We start from the raw sequence: 18,489 nt of genomic DNA, 5'->3' as shown, positions 1-18,489 counted from the left end.
CTCCTGTGACTGCAGAGTATCTCCTCTCCTGTGACTGCGCAGAGTATCTCCTCTCCTGTGACTGCAGAGTATCTCCGCTCCTGTGACTGCAGAGTATCTCCGCTCCTGTGACTGCAGAGTATCTCCACTCCTGTGACTGCAGAGTATCTCCACTCCTGTGACTGCAGAGTATCTCCGCTCCCGTGACTGCGCAGAGTATCTCCCCTCCTGTGACCGCGCAGAGTATCTCCGCTCCTGTGACTGCAGAGTATCTCCGCTCCTGTGACTGCAGAGTATCTCCGCTCCTGTGACCGCGCAGAGTATCTCCGCTCCTGTGACTGCAGAGTATTTCCGCTCCTGTGACTGCAGAGTATCTCCTCTCCTGTGACTGCGCAGAGTATCTCCTCTCCTGTGACTGCAGAGTATCTCCGCTCCTGTGACTGCAGAGTATCTCCGCTCCTGTGACTGCAGAGTATCTCCTCTCCTGTGACTGCAGAGTATCTCCCCTCCTGTGACTGCAGAGTATCTCCGCTCCTGTGACTGCAGAGTATCTCCGCTCCTGTGACTGCAGAGTATCTCCTCTCCTGTGACCGCGCAGAGTATCTCCGCTCCTGTGACTGCAGAGTATCTCCCCTCCTGTGACTGCAGAGTATCTCCTCTCCTGTGACTGCAGAGTATCTCCGCTCCTGTGACTGCAGAGTATCTCCGCTCCTGTGACTGCAGAGTATCTCCTCTCCTGTGACTGCAGAGTATCTCTGCTCCTGTGACTGCAGAGTATCTCCTCTCCTGTGACTGCAAAGTATCTCCCCTCCTGTGACTGCAGAGTATCTCCGCTCCTGTGACTGCAGAGTATCTCCGCTCCTGTGACTGCAGAGTATCTCCGCTCCTGTGACTGCACAGAGTATCTCCGCTCCTGTGACCGCACAGAGTATCTCCGCTCCTGTGACCGCACAGAGTATCTCCTCTCCTGTGACTGCAGAGTATCTCCGCTCCCGTGACTGCGCAGAGTATCTCCGCTCCTGTGACCGCGCAGAGTATCTCCGCTCCTGTGACTGCAGAGTATCTCCGCTCCTGTGACCGCAGAGTATTTCCACTCCTGTGACTGCAGAGTATCTCCACTCCTGTGACTGCAGAGTATCTCCGCTCCCGTGACTGCGCAGAGTATCTCCCCTCCTGTGACCGCGCAGAGTATCTCCGCTCCTGTGACTGCAGAGTATCTCCGCTCCTGTGACTGCAGAGTATCTCCGCTCCTGTGACCGCGCAGAGTATCTCCGCTCCTGTGACTGCAGAGTATTTCCACTCCTGTGACTGCAGAGTATCTCCTCTCCTGTGACTGCGCAGAGTATCTCCTCTCCTGTGACTGCAGAGTATCTCCGCTCCTGTGACTGCAGAGTATCTCCGCTCCTGTGACTGCAGAGTATCTCCTCTCCTGTGACTGCAGAGTATCTCCCCTCCTGTGACTGCAGAGTATCTCCGCTCCTGTGACTGCAGAGTATCTCCGCTCCTGTGACTGCAGAGTATCTCCTCTCCTGTGACCGCGCAGAGTATCTCCGCTCCTGTGACTGCAGAGTATCTCCCCTCCTGTGACTGCAGAGTATCTCCTCTCCTGTGACTGCAGAGTATCTCCGCTCCTGTGACTGCAGAGTATCTCCGCTCCTGTGACTGCAGAGTATCTCCGCTCCTGTGACTGCAGAGTATCTCCTCTCCTGTGACTGCAGAGTATCTCTGCTCCTGTGACTGCAGAGTATCTCCGCTCCTGTGACTGCAGAGTATCTCCTCTCCTGTGACTGCAAAGTATCTCCCCTCCTGTGACTGCAGAGTATCTCCGCTCCTGTGACTGCAGAGTATCTCCGCTCCTGTGACTGCAGAGTATCTCCGCTCCTGTGACTGCACAGAGTATCTCCGCTCCTGTGACCGCACAGAGTATCTCCGCTCCTGTGACCGCACAGAGTATCTCCTCTCCCGTGACTGCAGAGTATCTCCGCTCCCGTGACTGCGCAGAGTATCTCCGCTCCTGTGACTGCAGAGTTTCTCCGCTCCTGTGACCGCGCAGAGTATCTCCGCTCCTGTGACCGCAGAGTATCTCCCCTCCTGTGACCGCAGAGTATCTCCGCTCCCGTGACTGCGCAGAGTATCTCCGCTCCTGTGACTGCAGAGTATCTCCGCTCCCGTGACTGCAGAGTATCTCCGCTCCTGTGATTGCAGAGTATCTCCGCTCCTGTGACTGCAGAGTATCTCCGCTCCTGTGACTGCAGAGTATCTCCACTCCTGTGACTGCAGAGTATCTCCGCTCCTGTGACCGCGCAGAGTATCTCCGCTCCTGTGACTGCCGGCAGCTGGCTGGAGATCCTGACAGAGTAACTCTGGCCCTGGCAGCTTCCAGACTTAATGACTGCAAATTGTGACCACAAAGGAGCTTGTTACTGGCCGATCCGGTCACGTGACCACCGCTACTCATACTCCAGTCCTGGCTGTGATTTGAAGGCCCCGGGCCGCTGGCTGAAGCATTTTCATATTCCACGTAATGACAGCCGAGTGTCTGGTCAAGAAACAAGACTTCATCCCCTGATTGGATCCTTTCTGTGCTCATTGTCCGCGCTCTCCATGTCATGGGGATTAGGATTAACCCACTCAGCACATTTTCTGCCAACTAAGGCTTTACCAGACCATTGAGGTGGACTTGCTCCCTGGGCTGGTGCAAGAGAAAGACCCCCACGCAACCCGTGGGACACAACTCCCAGCGGACAAGTCCTGTGGCAGGAGAGCATATGCAGCAATGCGGTGCGATGTCACGAGAGGCTCGCTATCCATGACATCATCAGGGGTCGGGAGCGGGGCCCTACGTTTTAATATTTTTATCAGTGATATTACAGTTTACTGGTGAGGTCTGCCGCCCCGCAGTGCTGACACCGGAGAACGCGTGCTGTGCAGGCACTGAACTCTGCGCATGGGCAGCAGCGCTGACTCCCAAGCAGCCGGGAGGCATGCAGGTGATCTGAAGGTCTGCAGCGCGGCAGCCATTCCTTGGGGAACAAATGGCGAGCGATTTAACTAAATGCGAAGGATGGGGCATATGAGCACAACCTGAGAATGCTGCATACTTACCAGCTTGCCCAACAGCAGGACTTTTGCCAGCCAGCTGCCTTGACCTGTGCCCGAATAGACGTTCAGTTGGCAACATTTGATATGATGTCATCACTAGCCAATGACGCCATGGCAGCATTCTCTCCTCACAGTATGGGAGTGTAATGCCGATGGATACGAAATAAATAATTACCCCGAGCTCAGATTAGAAAGTGTGGGGATTAACGCGAAATGCGCCATAAACATTCTCGCCGGGTGACCCCGTTGACAGTCATGCGTGACCCCTCTACCCTCTGCTACATATAACGGGTCATATTGCCACGTCCTGGAGCAACAAATAACAGCTGGGAATCTCTGCGGGCTGGAACGGGTGGCAGCGCCCCCCCTCTCTTAATGCCCTTTCCTTGTTCTTTTACTTGCCCCCTCTCTGTGTGTCTGGGAACAGTCGCCGCGCATCCTCGTTGAAGTGCGCTTATTGAGGGGATACACAATAATAATACTAATAACAACAATAATAAAAATAATATTAAAAAGACTAATAATAATATATTAATAATAATAAAAAAATAACATAAATAATTATATAATAACAATATAAATAATAATTATAATGATATATTAATAATAATAATGATATATTAATAATAATAATAAAAAATAGTAACAATAATTATATAATAACAATATAAATAATAACAATAATATTAAAAAAGACTAATAATAATATATTAATAATACAAAATAACAACAATAATTATATAATATCAATATAAATAATAATTATAATGATATATTAATAATAATAATGATATATTAATAATAATAATAAAAAATAATAACAATAATTATATAATAACAATATAAATAATAACAATAATATTAAAAAGACTAATAATATATTAATAATACAAAATAACAACAATAATTATATAATAACAATATAATAATAATAATGATATATTAATAAAAAATAACAATAATTATATAACAATAATTATATAACAATAATTATATAATAACAATATAAATAATAATAATAATATTAAAAAGACTAATAATAATATATTAATAATAATAAAAATAATAACAACAATAATTATATAATAACAATATAAATAATAATAATAATATATTAATAAAAAATAACAATAATTATATAACAATAATTATATCACAATATAAATAATAATTATAATGATATATTAATAATAACAACAATAACAACAATAAGAATAATAATATTAAAAAGACTAATAATAATATATTAATAATAAAAAAAAATAATAACAACAATAATTATATAATAACAATATAAATAATAATAATGATATATTAATAATAATAATGACATATTGATAACAATATAAATAATAATGTGGCCAGACCTCATACACCTGCACCTGCTGTGCCCCATAATGCCCCTCCCCCATTACCTGCCTCTCCTTTTACCCCAGCCGTCTGTTTTCTCTCCTGCTCCCTTTATTTTACCCCAGCTTCCATGCCCGTCCTCCTGCCCACTTTCTTATTACCCCAGCTCTTATGCCCCTCTCCCCCTGCCCCCTTCATATTACCCCAGCTCTCATGCCCCTCTCCTTCTGCCCCCTTCATATTACCCCAGCTCTCATGCCCCTTTCCCCCTTCATATTACCCCAGCTCTCATACCCCTTTCCCCCTTCATATTACCCCAGCTCTCATGCCCCACTTCCCCTGCCCCTTCATATCACCCCACCTTTAATGCTTCTTTCCTCCTGCCTACTTTCTTATTACCCCAGCTCTCATGCCCCCAGCTCTCGTGCCCCCCTACATATTACCCCAGCTCTCATGCCCCTCTCCTCCTGCCCCCTTCATATTACCCCAGCTCTCATCCCCCTCTCCCCCTTCATATTACCCCAGCTATCATGCCCCTCTTCCCCTGCCCCCTTCATATCACCCCAGCTCTCGTGCTCCTGCCCCCTTCATATTACCCCAGCTCTCATGCCCCCTTCATATCACCCCAGCTCTCATGCCCCTCTTCTCTTGCCCACTTTCTTTTTACCCCGGCTCTCGTGCCCCCCTTCCTCCTGCCCCTGTGCCCCTCCCAGTCGGTTTCTCTCTCCCCTACAAGGTGCTGATCGGGGCTGGGCGGGTCCGGTCCCTCCCGGGATATAAAGCTCGGGCTCCGGGCTCCGCTCCCCCAGCCGCCCGCTCCCGCTCCCGTTCTCTCTCTCGGTTTGTCTCCCGGTCTCGGTCCCCGCAGCCATGGACGCCATAAAGAAGAAGATGCAGATGCTGAAGTTGGACAAGGAGAACGCGATCGACCGAGCGGAGCAGGCGGAGGGCGACAAGAAGCAGGCGGAGGACCGGTGCAAACAGGTACGGGGGGCAAAGACCGGGGATAAGGGGCAAGACCGGGGATAAGGGGGGGCAAGACCGCGGATAAGGGGGGCAAGACCGGGGGTTAGGGAGAAAAGACCGGGGATAAGGGGGGGGGGGGCAAAGACCGGAGATAAGGGAGGAAAGACCGGGGATAAGGGGGGCAAGACCGGGGATAAGGGTTGCAAGGACCGGGGATAAGGGAGAAAGACCGGGGATAAGGGGGGCAAAGACCGGGGATAAGGGAGGAAAGACCGGGGATAAGGGAGGAAAGACCGGGGGTTGGGGGGGGGGGGGCAAAGACCGGGGATAAGGGAGGAAAGACCGGGGATGGGGGGGAGAGATTGGAGGGAAAGACCAGGGCCCCAGGGATAAGGGGGGCAAGACCGGGGGTGCGGGGAAAAACTGGGGGGCATAGGGGTATAAAACCCGTGTGAAAGGTGGGGATAAAAGTCAGAGATTGGGGGTACATGGGCTGGGGGATACAAACACAGTGGGGTATTAAGGAATACGCACACAGGGTAATTAGGGTATTAGGGAATATGCACACAGGGTAATTGGGGTATCAGGGAATATGCACACAGGGTTGTTGGGGTATCAGGGAATATACACACAGGGTTGTTGGGGTATCAGTGAATATGCATACAGGGTTATTGGGGTATCAGGGAATATGCACACAGGGTAATTGGGGTATAAGGGAACATGCACACAGGGTTATTGGGGTATCAGTGAATATGCACACAGGGTTATTGGGGTATCAGTGAATATGCACACAGGGTTGTTGGGGTATCAGTGAATATGCATACAGGGTTATTGGGGTATCAGGGAATATGCACACAGGGTTGTTGGGGTATCAGGGAATATGCACACAGGGTAATTGGGGTATCAGTGAATATGCACACAGGGTTGTTGGGGTATCAGTGAATATGCATACAGGGTTATTGGGGTATCAGTGAATATGCACACAGGGTTGTTGGGGTATCAGTGAATATGCATACAGGGTTATTGGGGTATCAGGGAATATGCACACAGGGTTGTTGGGGTATCAGGGAATATACACACAGGGTTGTTGGGGTATCAGTGAATATGCATACAGGGTTATTGGGGTATCAGGGAATATGCACACAGGGTAATTGGGGTATAAGGGAACATGCACACAGGGTTATTGGGGTATCAGTGAATATGCACACAGGGTTATTGGGGTATCAGTGAATATGCACACAGGGTTGTTGGGGTATCAGTGAATATGCATACAGGGTTATTGGGGTATCAGGGAATATGCACACAGGGTTGTTGGGGTATCAGGGAATATGCACACAGGGTAATTGGGGTATCAGTGAATATGCACACAGGGTTGTTGGGGTATCAGTGAATATGCATACAGGGTTATTGGGGTATCAGTGAATATGCACACAGGGTTGTTGGGGTATCAGTGAATATGCATACAGGGTTATTGGGGTATCAGGGAATATGCACACAGGGTTGTTGGGGTATCAGGGAATATGCACACAGGGTAATTGGGGTATCAGTGAATATGCACACAGGGTTGTTGGGGTATCAGGGAATATGCATACAGGGTTGTTGGGGTATCAGTGAATATGCACACAGGGTTGTTGGGGTATCAGTGAATATGCACACAGGGTAATTGGGGTATCAGGGAATATGCATACAGGGTAATTGGGGTATTAGGGAATATGTACACAGGGTTATTGGGGTATCAGTGAATATGCACACAGGGTAATTGGGGTATCAGGGAATATGTACACAGGGTTATTGGGGTATCAGTGAATATACACACAGGGTAATTGGGGTATCAGTGAATATGCACACAGGGTAATTGGGGTATAAGGGAACATGCACACAGGGTAATTGGGGTATCAGTGAATATGCACACAGGGTAATTGGGGTATCAGTGAATATGCACACAGGGTAATTGAGGTATCAGGGAATATGCACACAGGGTAATTGGGGTATAAGGGAACATGCACACAGAGTAATTGCCCTAGGTTTTTGCCCACCCTCACTCTATGACTTTTGCGGCTCTTTATCGCCATCTTGTGTCTACTTCTTTGATGGAGCAGGACGGTTCTCATACATTTATTTATATAGCGCCTGCAGATGCCATAGCGATGTACAACAGGAGGGAGTTATAAGTAATAATAAGACACAATACGACATTTGGGAGCAGAAGGAGGCCGCTCTGCCCCTGGAAGCTTACACTCTATAACGCCGGGGGAAAGTTTGTTTATACCCCTTGGCATTCTTTAAGTGATGCCTCGAGGTCCAGCGGTCAGTGCCGGATGTGCCATATACAGTATATACCGTATATAGAGCACATATACAGTATATATCATATATACAGCGCATATACAGCATATACAGCAAATATACAATATATGTCGTATATATAGAGCACATATACAGTATATATATCATATATACAGCACATATACCGTATATACAGCACATATACAGTATATACAGCACATATACAGTATATATCATATATACAGCACATATACTGTATATACCGTATATAAAGGACATATACAATATATATCGTATATACAACACATATACAGTATATACCGTATATACAGCACATATACAGTATATATATATCGTATATACTGCACATATACAGTATATACAGCACATATACCATATATACTGTATATACAGCACATATACAGTATATACCGTATATACAGTATACAGCACATATACAGTATATACCGTATATACAGCACATATACAGTATATACAGCACAAATACAGCATATACAGCAAATATACAGTATATTCAGTGTATACAGTATATACAGCACATATACTGTATATACAGAACATTTACAGTATATATAGTATATACAGAACATATACAGTGTGTACATCACATATACAGTATATACCGTGTATAAAGCACATATACAGTCTATACGGAACATATACAGTGTATACAGAACATATACAGTATATGCAGCATATACAGTATATACAGAACATATATAGTATATAGAGCATGCACAGGAGCTTTGTTATGGTTCATCCAGGACGTGATCCTTTCGTGTGATTTAGTTATTGCCCCAGCGCAGGGCCATTGGCAGGCAGAACGTGTCGCATTATTAGAGAATTGCTGAAATCTATTCATTATTAATAACGTTTTTTAACCCTTTGCCCCCCCCACACCCCTCTTCCCTCCTCAACTCTTATTACCCCTCTCCCTGTCCCTAATCTGTCTCCCCATCTACCCATCACCCTCTTTTTCTGCCCCCCTGCCCCGGCTTTCTCTCCACAGCTGGAGGAAGAGGTGATGTCTCTGCAGAAGAAAACGAAGGGGACGGAGGACGAGGTGGAGAAATACTCTGAGTCCGTGAAGGACGCGCAGGAGAAGCTGGAGCTGGCAGAGAAGAAGGCGGCAGATGTGAGTAAGCCCGGAGAACACTCATACTCAGCCTTCTGTGCCCGCTCACTATGTGCCCCTACTCACGGTAAAATGGCGGTGCCAGGAGATGAATACATACTGTAACATGTCTGCGAAACGCGCCAGTAACACGGCGACTCATACAGGGGATTATCTGGCGACATCTGTCACCGCGAAACATGACACCGTGCCCCTCGCAGTGCCCCGGGCATCTGCCCCCGCACTGCTCATGTGTTTCACCCCAGGGGGCAGGATCCCCTTTAAATGCCCAAGTCATTAAATAGACGTTATTTATAGGGTGTGAACAGTATCATTTATCGCTTATATTTATAAGAGACGGTTACCGGAGAGCGCGGCGGAGTAAACACCTCTCAATGGGTTAATTACACCCAATACACGTTTATATTTATAGGAGACGGTTACCGGAGAGCGTGCAATGGAGGGGGGTATATTCCCGGTATACTGACAGGGCCCCAGTACTGGGGGTATATTCCCGGTATACTGGCAGGGCCCCAGTACTGGGGGTATATTCCCGGTATACTGACAGGGCCCCAGTACTGGGGGTATATTCCCGGTATACTGACAGGGAGTCCCCAGTACTGGGGGTATATTCCCGGTATACTGACAGGGCCCCAGTACTGGGGGCATATTCCTGGTATACTGACAGGGCCCCAGTACTGGGGGTATATTCCCGGTATACTGACAGGGCCCCAGTACTGGGGGTATATTCCCGGTATACTGACAGGGAGTCCCCAGTACTGGGGGTATATTCCCGGTATACTGACAGGGAGTCCCCAGTACTGGGGGTATATTCCTGGTATTCCGACAGGGCCCCAGTACTGGGGGTATATTCCCGGTATACTGACAGGGAGTCCCCAGTACTGGGGGTATATTCCCGGTATACTGACAGGGCCCCAGTACTGGGGGTATATTCCCGGTATACTGACAGGGAGTCCCCACGCTGTCATTTATTTCAGGGGAGGAAGGAGTAAAAGATCCTGTTAATGATCCAGGCCTTTAAATCATTTAAACCGAACACCTGATATATCCTTTAACCCACGAGCCCCATTCCCTCCCCAATCCTTTAGTACAGACGCCACCTCCCCATTACTGTAATACAGGGGTCCCCCCTCCCCATTACTGTAATACAAGTGCCCCCCCCGCCTATTCCTTTAGTACAGACGCCACCCTCCCCATTACTGTAATACAGGGGTCCCCCCTCCCCATTACTGTAATGTAGGCACCCCCTCCTCATTACTGTAATACAGGTGCCCCCTCCCATTACTGTAATACAGGTCCCCCCTCCCATTACTGTAATACAGGCGCCCCCTCATTACTGTAATACAGGTGCCCCCTCCCCATTACTGTAATACAGACGCCCCCTCCCCATTACTGTAATACAGACGCCCCCTCCTCATTACTGTAATACAGACGCCCCCTCCCTATTACTGTAATACAGGGGTCCCCCCCCCCATGTACCCTTCTCATTTACCCTCTCTATGTTTCAGGCCGAGGCAGATGTTGCTTCCCTGAACAGGCGCATCCAGCTGGTAGAGGAGGAGCTGGATCGGGCCCAGGAGCGTTTGGCGACCGCGTTACAGAAGCTGGAGGAGGCAGAGAAAGCGGCCGATGAGAGCGAACGGTGAGTTCATCAGAGCGACACTCGGCCTGCATCGTCTGGGCTTCAACATGGGGTACATCTTGTTGAGTCAGGATAGTCTCGGGGTTCATGAATGTTACACGTGTGTTTACAACACAGGGGGATGAAGGTCATTGAGAACCGGGCGACCAAAGATGAGGAGAAGATGCACGATCAGGAGCAGCAGCTGAAAGAGGCCAAACACATCGCAGAAGACTCTGACCGCAAGTATGAAGAGGTGAGTTCCCGAGGAGCCACGGGGCAAAATGTCCGCTCGGGGTACATGAGTCACCTCTCCTCCTGTCTCTTCACAGGTAGCCAGAAAACTTGTCATCCTTGAAGGGGAGCTGGAGCGATCAGAAGAGAGGGCAGAGGTGGCTGAGAGGTTTGTGAACTCACGAGTACTCACTTCCTGAGTCAGGTCTGGGATCAGCGGGAGAGGTTGTGATACTCAGTACTGCTATACCAAAGGGATGGCTGCAGACACAGAGCTAGGGTACCTTTACAGCACCACTTCTATGAGTCTGATGTAGGAAGAGCCCCTCATTCTGTGTGCGTCCTTCCTACCCACACCTTGTGGAGCCAGACAGTCTTCATACTACCCATTCTATACGTCATACAGTCTTTATACCCCTATTCTATATACATCATACAGTCTTTATACCCCCATTTTATATACATCATACAGTCTTTATACCCCCATTCTATATACATCATACAGTCTTTATACCCCCATTCTATATACATCATACAGTCTGTATACCTCCATTCTATATACATTATAAGTCTTTATACCCCACACGCTGTTACTTGCGCTCTTTATACCCCACTCTCTGTATAGTCCTGTTCCTTGTATGGTCCGTCTGGCTCTGTATACCGTCACATCAGCTGTGTTTGCCCCGTGGGTAAAGCCCCAGTATTGGGGTAGTTTCATAATGTTCTGTGTTATAGGATATACAGTTCTAACAATGTTCCTAATATCCTAAGAAGCCAGCATGGAGCCCTTAACCTTTAACCTTTCCTCCCCAAGTCGGCTCCGGCAGCTGGAAGAGGAGCTCCGAACCATGGACCAGAGTCTGAAATCTGTAATTGCTGCTGAAGAAGAGGTATTGGAGGGGAAGAAACCACTTCCATCTCTAACCTCTGTGCACCACTTCTTCTGCTTTTACACTTCACTTCCTTTAGTTCTTCAATCACTTCCTGTTGTTCAGCACCCCATTTATTGGAGCTCTGCACCACATCCTGTACCTCTTATGTATTATTTCCTTTAGCTGCACACTACTTCCTGTAGTAAAATACACCACTTCCTGTAGTTCAATACACAATTTCCTGTTGCTGTGTATCCCACTTCCTGCACCTCAATGCACCATTTCCTTTAGTTCTGCAGAACTTCCTGTCGTTCAGTACATCACTTCCTGTAGCTGTGCATGTTCCTTCCTGTTAATCTAGGCTCTGTTTCCAGGGACAGGTCTGCACCGCCATCTTTTTCTCAGTGTTGTCTCTGACCCCGGTCCTTAAGGTCACCTTTGCAGGGCATTATTCTCTAAGCACTGCATAGTCTACCTGATGCACATGGAAACACAGTGAAAATGTACTATAATATCACCGCCATTCTCTCTCATGGAGATCTGCGTGGGCGGGGTCACTAGAGACATCTCCATGGTATAATCAGGTGGATAAAGAGGGATCATCCGGATGTGTGTCTGGCCATAATGTCACCCGTCTCCCTGCCAGAAGAAATAGTTCTGTTATAAAAGGTTTACTTTTCTCCTTTCATCTCCTTCTGCTATCCCTTTCCCTCCTTTCCCTGGTGTTCTCATATCCTTCTCCTGACATTCCATGCTCTCCTCTCCTTCCCCTGGTGTTCTCCTATCCTTCTCTCCAATGATTCTCCTGCCATCCCATTCCCTCCTCTCCTTCCCCTGGTGTTCTCCTGTCCTCCTCTCCAGTGGTTTTCCTGCCATCCTCTTGCCTTCCCCCATTCTCTCCTCTCTTTGCCCTGGTGTTCTCCTGTCCTCCTCTCCCATGGTTCTTCTGGCATCCTCTTGCCTTACTCCATCTCTTCTCTCTTTCCTCTGGTGATCCTCCTACCCTCTCTCCTGTGGTTCCTCTGCCATTTGTTCTCTCCTGTCTGTTGCTTGCCATCCTTCTTTATATTACATACCTCCAACCTCTTACTTTTTTCTCTTTTTGTGTCGTTTGTTTCCTTTCTTCTCTGTTCCCTTCTCCTCCGCGTTCCTGTCTGGGTACAGTAAATGTTCTGATCTGGAGGAAGAGCTGAAGAATGTCACCAATAATCTAAAATCCATTGAGGCGCAAGCGGATAAGGTATCGATCCTCTCTGTTAATGTTCTGGGCGTGTGGCGTTAGCTGTGCCAGTGAGAAGTAGGCAGGAAGCAGATATTTGATCTGGGAGTGAGCGCGAGACCCCCGTGTTTTTATATGATATTTTGTTAGTTTTTAATCATCAGTATTTTGTGGGTGACATCACTGTTGGCTGCCATTCTTTAGGGTTTCTCACTCAGTTGATGTTCCCGACCCACGTGCATTAGGACTATCTTTAAGAGTCTGTATCATTTGTTAGAAAATCTTCCTCTCCAACCCCTCTGTCTTAGTAAAAGCCCACCATGGGGTGAGTGCCCTCTTCGGTGAGTAGATGCTGCCCCGAGCTGAGTCTGCCAATAATAACCGGTCTCACCCGACCCCTCGCTCTGCAACGTGAGTCACCTGTGCTGTCACCGCATTCCGACTGCCAATGACCTCTCGCCCGAGCCTCTCTACCCATTACTTCTATTTCTGATGGAACCCACTTTCTGGATTATTTTAGTTTTTCCTCTCGTTTTACAGTATTCTTCAAAAGAAGACAAATACGAAGAGGAAATCAAGTTCCTGACGGACAGACTGAAGGAGGTGAGGATGCGACACACGTAGAGGATGCATGTGGAGGACACAAGTAGAGGACACGTGTAGAGGAACCGCTGTGGTGTCTGGGCGCGCTGTTTGGGGGTTCCGCGTGGCTTCGTCGCTGGTCTGTGTGGCAGGGTCTGGTTGGGGGTTCTGCGTGGCTTCGTCGCTGGTCTGTGTGGCGGGGTCTGGTTGGGGGTTTCGTGTGGCTTTGCCGCTGGTCTGTGTGGGGGGGTCTGGTTGGGGGTTCCGTGTGGCTTTGCCGCTGGTCTGTGTGGCGGGGTCTGGTTGGGGGTTTTGTGTGGCTTTGCCGCTGGTCTGTGTGGGGGGGTCTGGTTGGGGGTTCCGTGTGGCTTTGCCGCTGGTCTGTGTGGGGGGGTCTGGTTGGGGGTTCCGTGTGGCTTTGCCGCTGGTCTGTGTGGGGGGGTCTGGTTGGTGGTTCCGTGTGGCTTTGCCGCTGGTCTGTGTGGCGGGGTCTGGTTGGGGGTTCCGTGTGGCTTTGCCGCTGGTCTGTGTGGGGGGGTCTGGTTCGGGGTTGATTTGCTGATCTGTCTGCTGACGGTGTGTAGTTTTGTAGTTTTTATAAATCTTTGGTGTGTTAGACGCACAACTTTCTGCCCGCTTCCTGGCCTTTCTGTGGGACGGGGTTATTCTCAATGCACAGATTTAGCTCCTGTATAATAAGAATTTGGGGACGTTTCTCAGGATTTTAAGATTCTCAGACCCGGGTTTTCTGATTAATTCTCAGACTGAAAGTAGAGCCGAATTCGCAGAGAAATCCTCGGCCAAGCTGGAGAAAACGATTGATGATCTGGAAGGTAAAAAGTCTCTCTGCGCATGCTGATCTTTGTCTCTGCGCGTCCTCCTCCTCTCTCTGCGCGTCCTGATCTTTTCTCTCTGTGTGTCCTCTCTCTCTCTCTCTCTGCCCATCCTCTCTCTGCCCATCCTCATCCTCTCTCTGCACTTCCTCGTCCACTCTCTGCGAGTCCTCATCCTTTCTCTCTACGTGTCTGCATGCTCTCTTTCTGCTCCCTTGTCCTCTCTCTGCACTTCCTGGCCCTCTCTCTGCACTTCCCCGTCCTCTCACTCTCGCTCTGCGTTTCCTTCTCTCCTTGCACTTCTTCCTTCTCTCTATGCACTTCCTCGCCCTCTCTCTGCACTCCCTCGCCCTCTCTCTGCACTTCCCTGTCCTCTCCCTGTGCGTCTTCCTTCTCCCCCTGCACTTCCTCGTGCTCCCTCTGTGTCCTTCTTCTAGTCTCTCACATTTAATGGGTTTATTCACTAAACTGAGAGGTTGCAGGAGAGCAGAACCATCAATCTCCCCACCTTCACTGTACATTATGAAGCTCTCCCGCAATCTCCTTCCTTAATGAGTAAAGCCCTTTTATCTGATACCGGTTAGCACCAGGAGCTTCGGGTTCATGGTTGTTTGCCACTCTCCTTCTCTTCAGTCTGCCCCGTTACATCTGCCCCGTAAACATCTGCCCCGTAAACATCTGCCCTGTAAACATCTGCCCCGTTACATCTGCCCCGTCACATCCCCCATAAATGCTCCTCACTGTTTGGCTCATCTGTCAACCTAACCCTTTACTGACCACTTGGCCAAACATTGAAATCCTGCTTTTCACTTCTGTCTGTACCTTCTCTCTTGTCACCCGCTGTCTGCTCTCTCTTTTTTGTTGATGCCTATCTCTCTATTCTCTATTTCCAATTTCTGCCCCTGCCTGTTCCCCCTCGCTTGTTTCTGCCTCTCTTTACCCTCGGTTTTTGCCTTTGCTCTGGCCCGCTGTCCGCTCTGTCTCTTTTCTCAGCGCTCCTCTGTTATGTGTGGCGGATTTCACGGGTCTCTTGCTTGCCCTCTGCATGTCATGCTTGTCGCTTCACCGCATTTCTTTTATTTTGTAGGTGATTATTGCCACTTTCTTACCTATTTTTTCATCTTTCTCACTCCCTGCGTTATGTTTTCCGGTTGGTCTCGGACACGTGTGTTTGTCTGTCTGTCGTTGTATCCCTGGATCTCATGTCTTTGCATGTCCATCCCTCACCCGTCGCTCTTCTCCCCCACGTGCTGGTGTCCGTCTGTCCGTCGGCGCACCCTCTCCTGCGTGCGCTCCCTCTTGCTTCCTGTAGATGAGGTGTATGCTCAGAAGATGAAGTATAAAGCGATCAGCGAGGAGCTGGACAACGCTCTTAATGACATCACCTCCCTCTAAAGCCTGTCCGCAGCTGTCTCTCTCCTGCCGTGACACGTCCATGTTCTTCCTCTGACCTCCACTGCCTGTCTCTTCCTTCAGCACGAGATGCATCACCAAAACCACATACTGAATGTCTCTTTTAAGCAGTCGATGCATGTCTCTTATCAATATGTCTGCCGTTCCTCTCGGGACTGTCACGCACGTCTCTTATAAGTTTTCACTTTTTCGTCACCACTTTTCCTTCCTGTTTCTTCCGTTTTCTTCTGTATTTCTTTTAGCGACTGTTTCTCCCCAATTTGCTTTTTTTTGAGGGGGCTGCAATGACACGCAGGGGCCCTGGTGGTCTGCAGTATGAGGGTTGAGGGCAGGTTGAGGGCAGCTTTCATTTCCCCCCTCACTATCTGACCTGTCCTGTGTCTGTCACATTCTCTGCTGCTATCGTAATAAAGTTTACTTTCCTCAGCTCTGATCTCGGCCTTTTCTTCTGCTCTCTAGTTTCCTTTCACCAGTAACACCGTTCGATATTTCATAAAAGGTGGCAAATTTACCAAAAAAAGGTAAAAAATATAAATGAAAAAGTTAGAGTGAAATCTCCACCTGCCGCATCACCCTTTTGTTCGAGGAGGAGGTAGAGCTGAGTGTCCTTCAAAACCCAAAGCATGAGATGAGTTTGCTAGGGGGGGCAGCATAAAGTGAGAATGGAAGGGGCCCGAGAACTGAGCCCTGGGAAGGGGCCCGAGACTGCGGGGGAAGGGAAGCGTTACTGGGAAGGGAGACACTGAAGGTACGATCAGCGAGAGGGGGTGAGAACCAGGAGAGAGCAGAGAGATCAAGACTGAAGGGTTTAAAGGAGAAGTGGGTGACCCCATGGGGTCAAAAGCAGCAGACCCAGGAAGATTCACAGACAGGAGGGACCCCTGGACTAAGCGGAGAGCAAATCACTACTCACTTTAGTCAGAACGCTCTTAGGAGAGTGTCCAGAGCGGGATCCAGATGGATGAAGGTCGAGTAAAGATTTGGAACCAGCTGTCTGATTGGGCGAGGTCCAGAGTGACAGGAAGAGTGCAGGGTAACGGGCGATGGCAGGAGAAGGGAAGAGGGGCTTTAGAGAAGTCACATGGTAGAAATGAGAGGGTCAGCGCTGTGTCCATTCTGGTGAGTATGAGAGAGTGTAAACTGCGTGAGACTGAAGGAAGATGTAAAAGAGAGGAATTTAGAGAAGGTGAAGCCATCAAGCATGAGAGAGGGGACATCGGAGAAGAGGAAGATATGAAGAGAAAGGTTTAAGAAAGATCTTAGCAGAAACTGAGGGACGCAGGTTGGGGAAAGTAGAGACCTTCACCACCATCCTCTCTGTCACCAAGATGAGGACGCGGCGGCAGAGGAAGCAGCAGGAGAGCCAGGGAGGGCATGGAGGAAAGGATATGGGCCGACGGGACCTTAAGGGAGATTCAGCAATAACTGCTTAATAATGGCTGAGCTGGGGTTTGGCTGTTAAAATAGTGGAGTGGATCAGGTGGAGGCCGAGTGACGGGAGACAGAGGCTGGAATTAATGGAGAATACTGAGCTGGGTGTCCGGTTACCGGCCGCTGCCTCCGGGATAGGAACCGGAATATATTAAAATCTGCAACTGGGTCATCTGCGGACACCGGGGAGCTTTAGTGTCAAAACATACAGCTAAAGAATTCCTGCAGCTATTTACATGCGGTAATGAATAGAACAGGAAAATAGGGCAGAAGAGAAAAGGAGAAAATTAAAGGGCAGAGGAGAAAAGGAGAAAATTAAAGGGCAGAGGAGAAAAGGAGAGAATGACGGAAGAGGGGAAAGGGAGAGAATGGCAGGTGTTGGTTGAATTAATGGTCGAATTCTCCTCAGAAAAAGTTATTTCCTTTAATAGATTATGCGCATAATCGAGACAAGGCACACAACACAAAAAAGTCGAAGCGTTGTCTAATTACATATTTGGATTACATGATTTATATAACTTCTTATACTTATCTGCTTCTAATAGCATGCATCATTCTGATTGGTTACTTTTTAAGCAGGTTACGCCTCTTAATAGATATGTTGGCGCAACTCGTGATACATAATAGACTAGACATTTTCTACTGTCTTTGTCAGCAATAATATTTATGATAACAAGCATTTTTCTAACAGCAGGGAAGAGGGGAAGGGGAAAGAATGGCAGGGAAGAGGGGAAGGGGAGAGAATGGCAGGGAAGAGGGGAAGGGGAGAGAATGGCAGGGAAGAGGGAAGGGGAGAGAATGGCAGGGAAGAGGGGAAGGGGAGAGAATGACAAATAGAAATGTCAGAATAGTTTTGGAATTACCGCTATCACTCTTAGAAACTGAAGTCTTCTCTCACTAACGTGTCTCTTTCCTATTCAGTGATCTCCTGTTCTACCCGCCTGTCTCAAAATGCAAAAAGTGGCGCAAGGCCATTAACTGCCAGGCATGGCTACCAAGAACCCGCGCATGTACTCTGCCTGGGAATCTGTAGTGGGAGGTCTTGTTATCTTGGGAAGTGGGAGAATAGATGCAGCAGCGCTAAAGCTCTTTGGGACTGATTAGACGCGCGTTTCTCTTTGTCTTTATTGACGCCAATGATGGTTCTTGTCCCCAGAGAGCCTCTCGGCCGCCAAAGAGGAGAACATAGAGATCCAGCAGACCCTGGACCAAACGCTGCTGGAGCTGAACAACATGTAGCTGCCCCGTCGCTGTTCCCGGCTTTTCCGGTGGCCTCTCACTCAATGCTTTCTGGGACCATTTAATGTTCCCACTTTGCCCCAAATCTATCTTGTGTCTCACAGCTTTTTGTCTTCTGATCACACTTTGCCGTCGCTCTAAAACACAACAGATTTGTGTTTACCGGCCACCGGCCCGGCCCAGACCAGGGGCATCACAGGACATCC

The 18,489-nt window shown here is 48.5% G+C and overlaps 1 protein-coding gene across 3 annotated transcripts; it reads left to right on the top strand.

Moving 5' to 3' along the window:
• The first annotated feature begins 5,289 nt into the window (after window positions 1-5,289).
• Window positions 5,290-18,283, top strand: LOC149272645 (tropomyosin-like). Of its 3 annotated transcripts, XM_089506875.1 has the most exons (9): window positions 5,302-5,415; window positions 8,714-8,839; window positions 10,348-10,481; window positions 10,599-10,716; window positions 10,793-10,863; window positions 11,509-11,584; window positions 13,326-13,388; window positions 14,131-14,200; window positions 18,201-18,283. In XM_089506875.1, the coding sequence occupies exons 1-9, from the start codon at window positions 5,302-5,304 to the stop codon at window positions 18,281-18,283; spliced, it is 855 nt and encodes a 284-aa protein (XP_089363001.1). The 3 variants fall into 3 exon arrangements, with proteins under 3 accessions (XP_089363003.1, XP_089363001.1, XP_089363002.1); XM_089506877.1 differs by lacking the exon at window positions 8,714-8,839 and having other exon boundaries at window positions 5,290-5,415; XM_089506876.1 differs by lacking the exons at window positions 8,714-8,839; window positions 13,326-13,388.
• Window positions 18,284-18,489: the final 206 nt, after the last annotated feature.

The sequence above is a fragment of the Sceloporus occidentalis genome, unplaced genomic scaffold (assembly GCF_023333645.1).
Source record: "Sceloporus occidentalis isolate IW3139 unplaced genomic scaffold, rSceOcc1.0.p SCAF_428, whole genome shotgun sequence".
NCBI lineage: Eukaryota > Metazoa > Chordata > Lepidosauria > Squamata > Phrynosomatidae > Sceloporus > Sceloporus occidentalis.
Note: the sequence above shows the minus strand (reverse complement) of the source record. Positions and strands in the feature narration are given on the sequence as shown.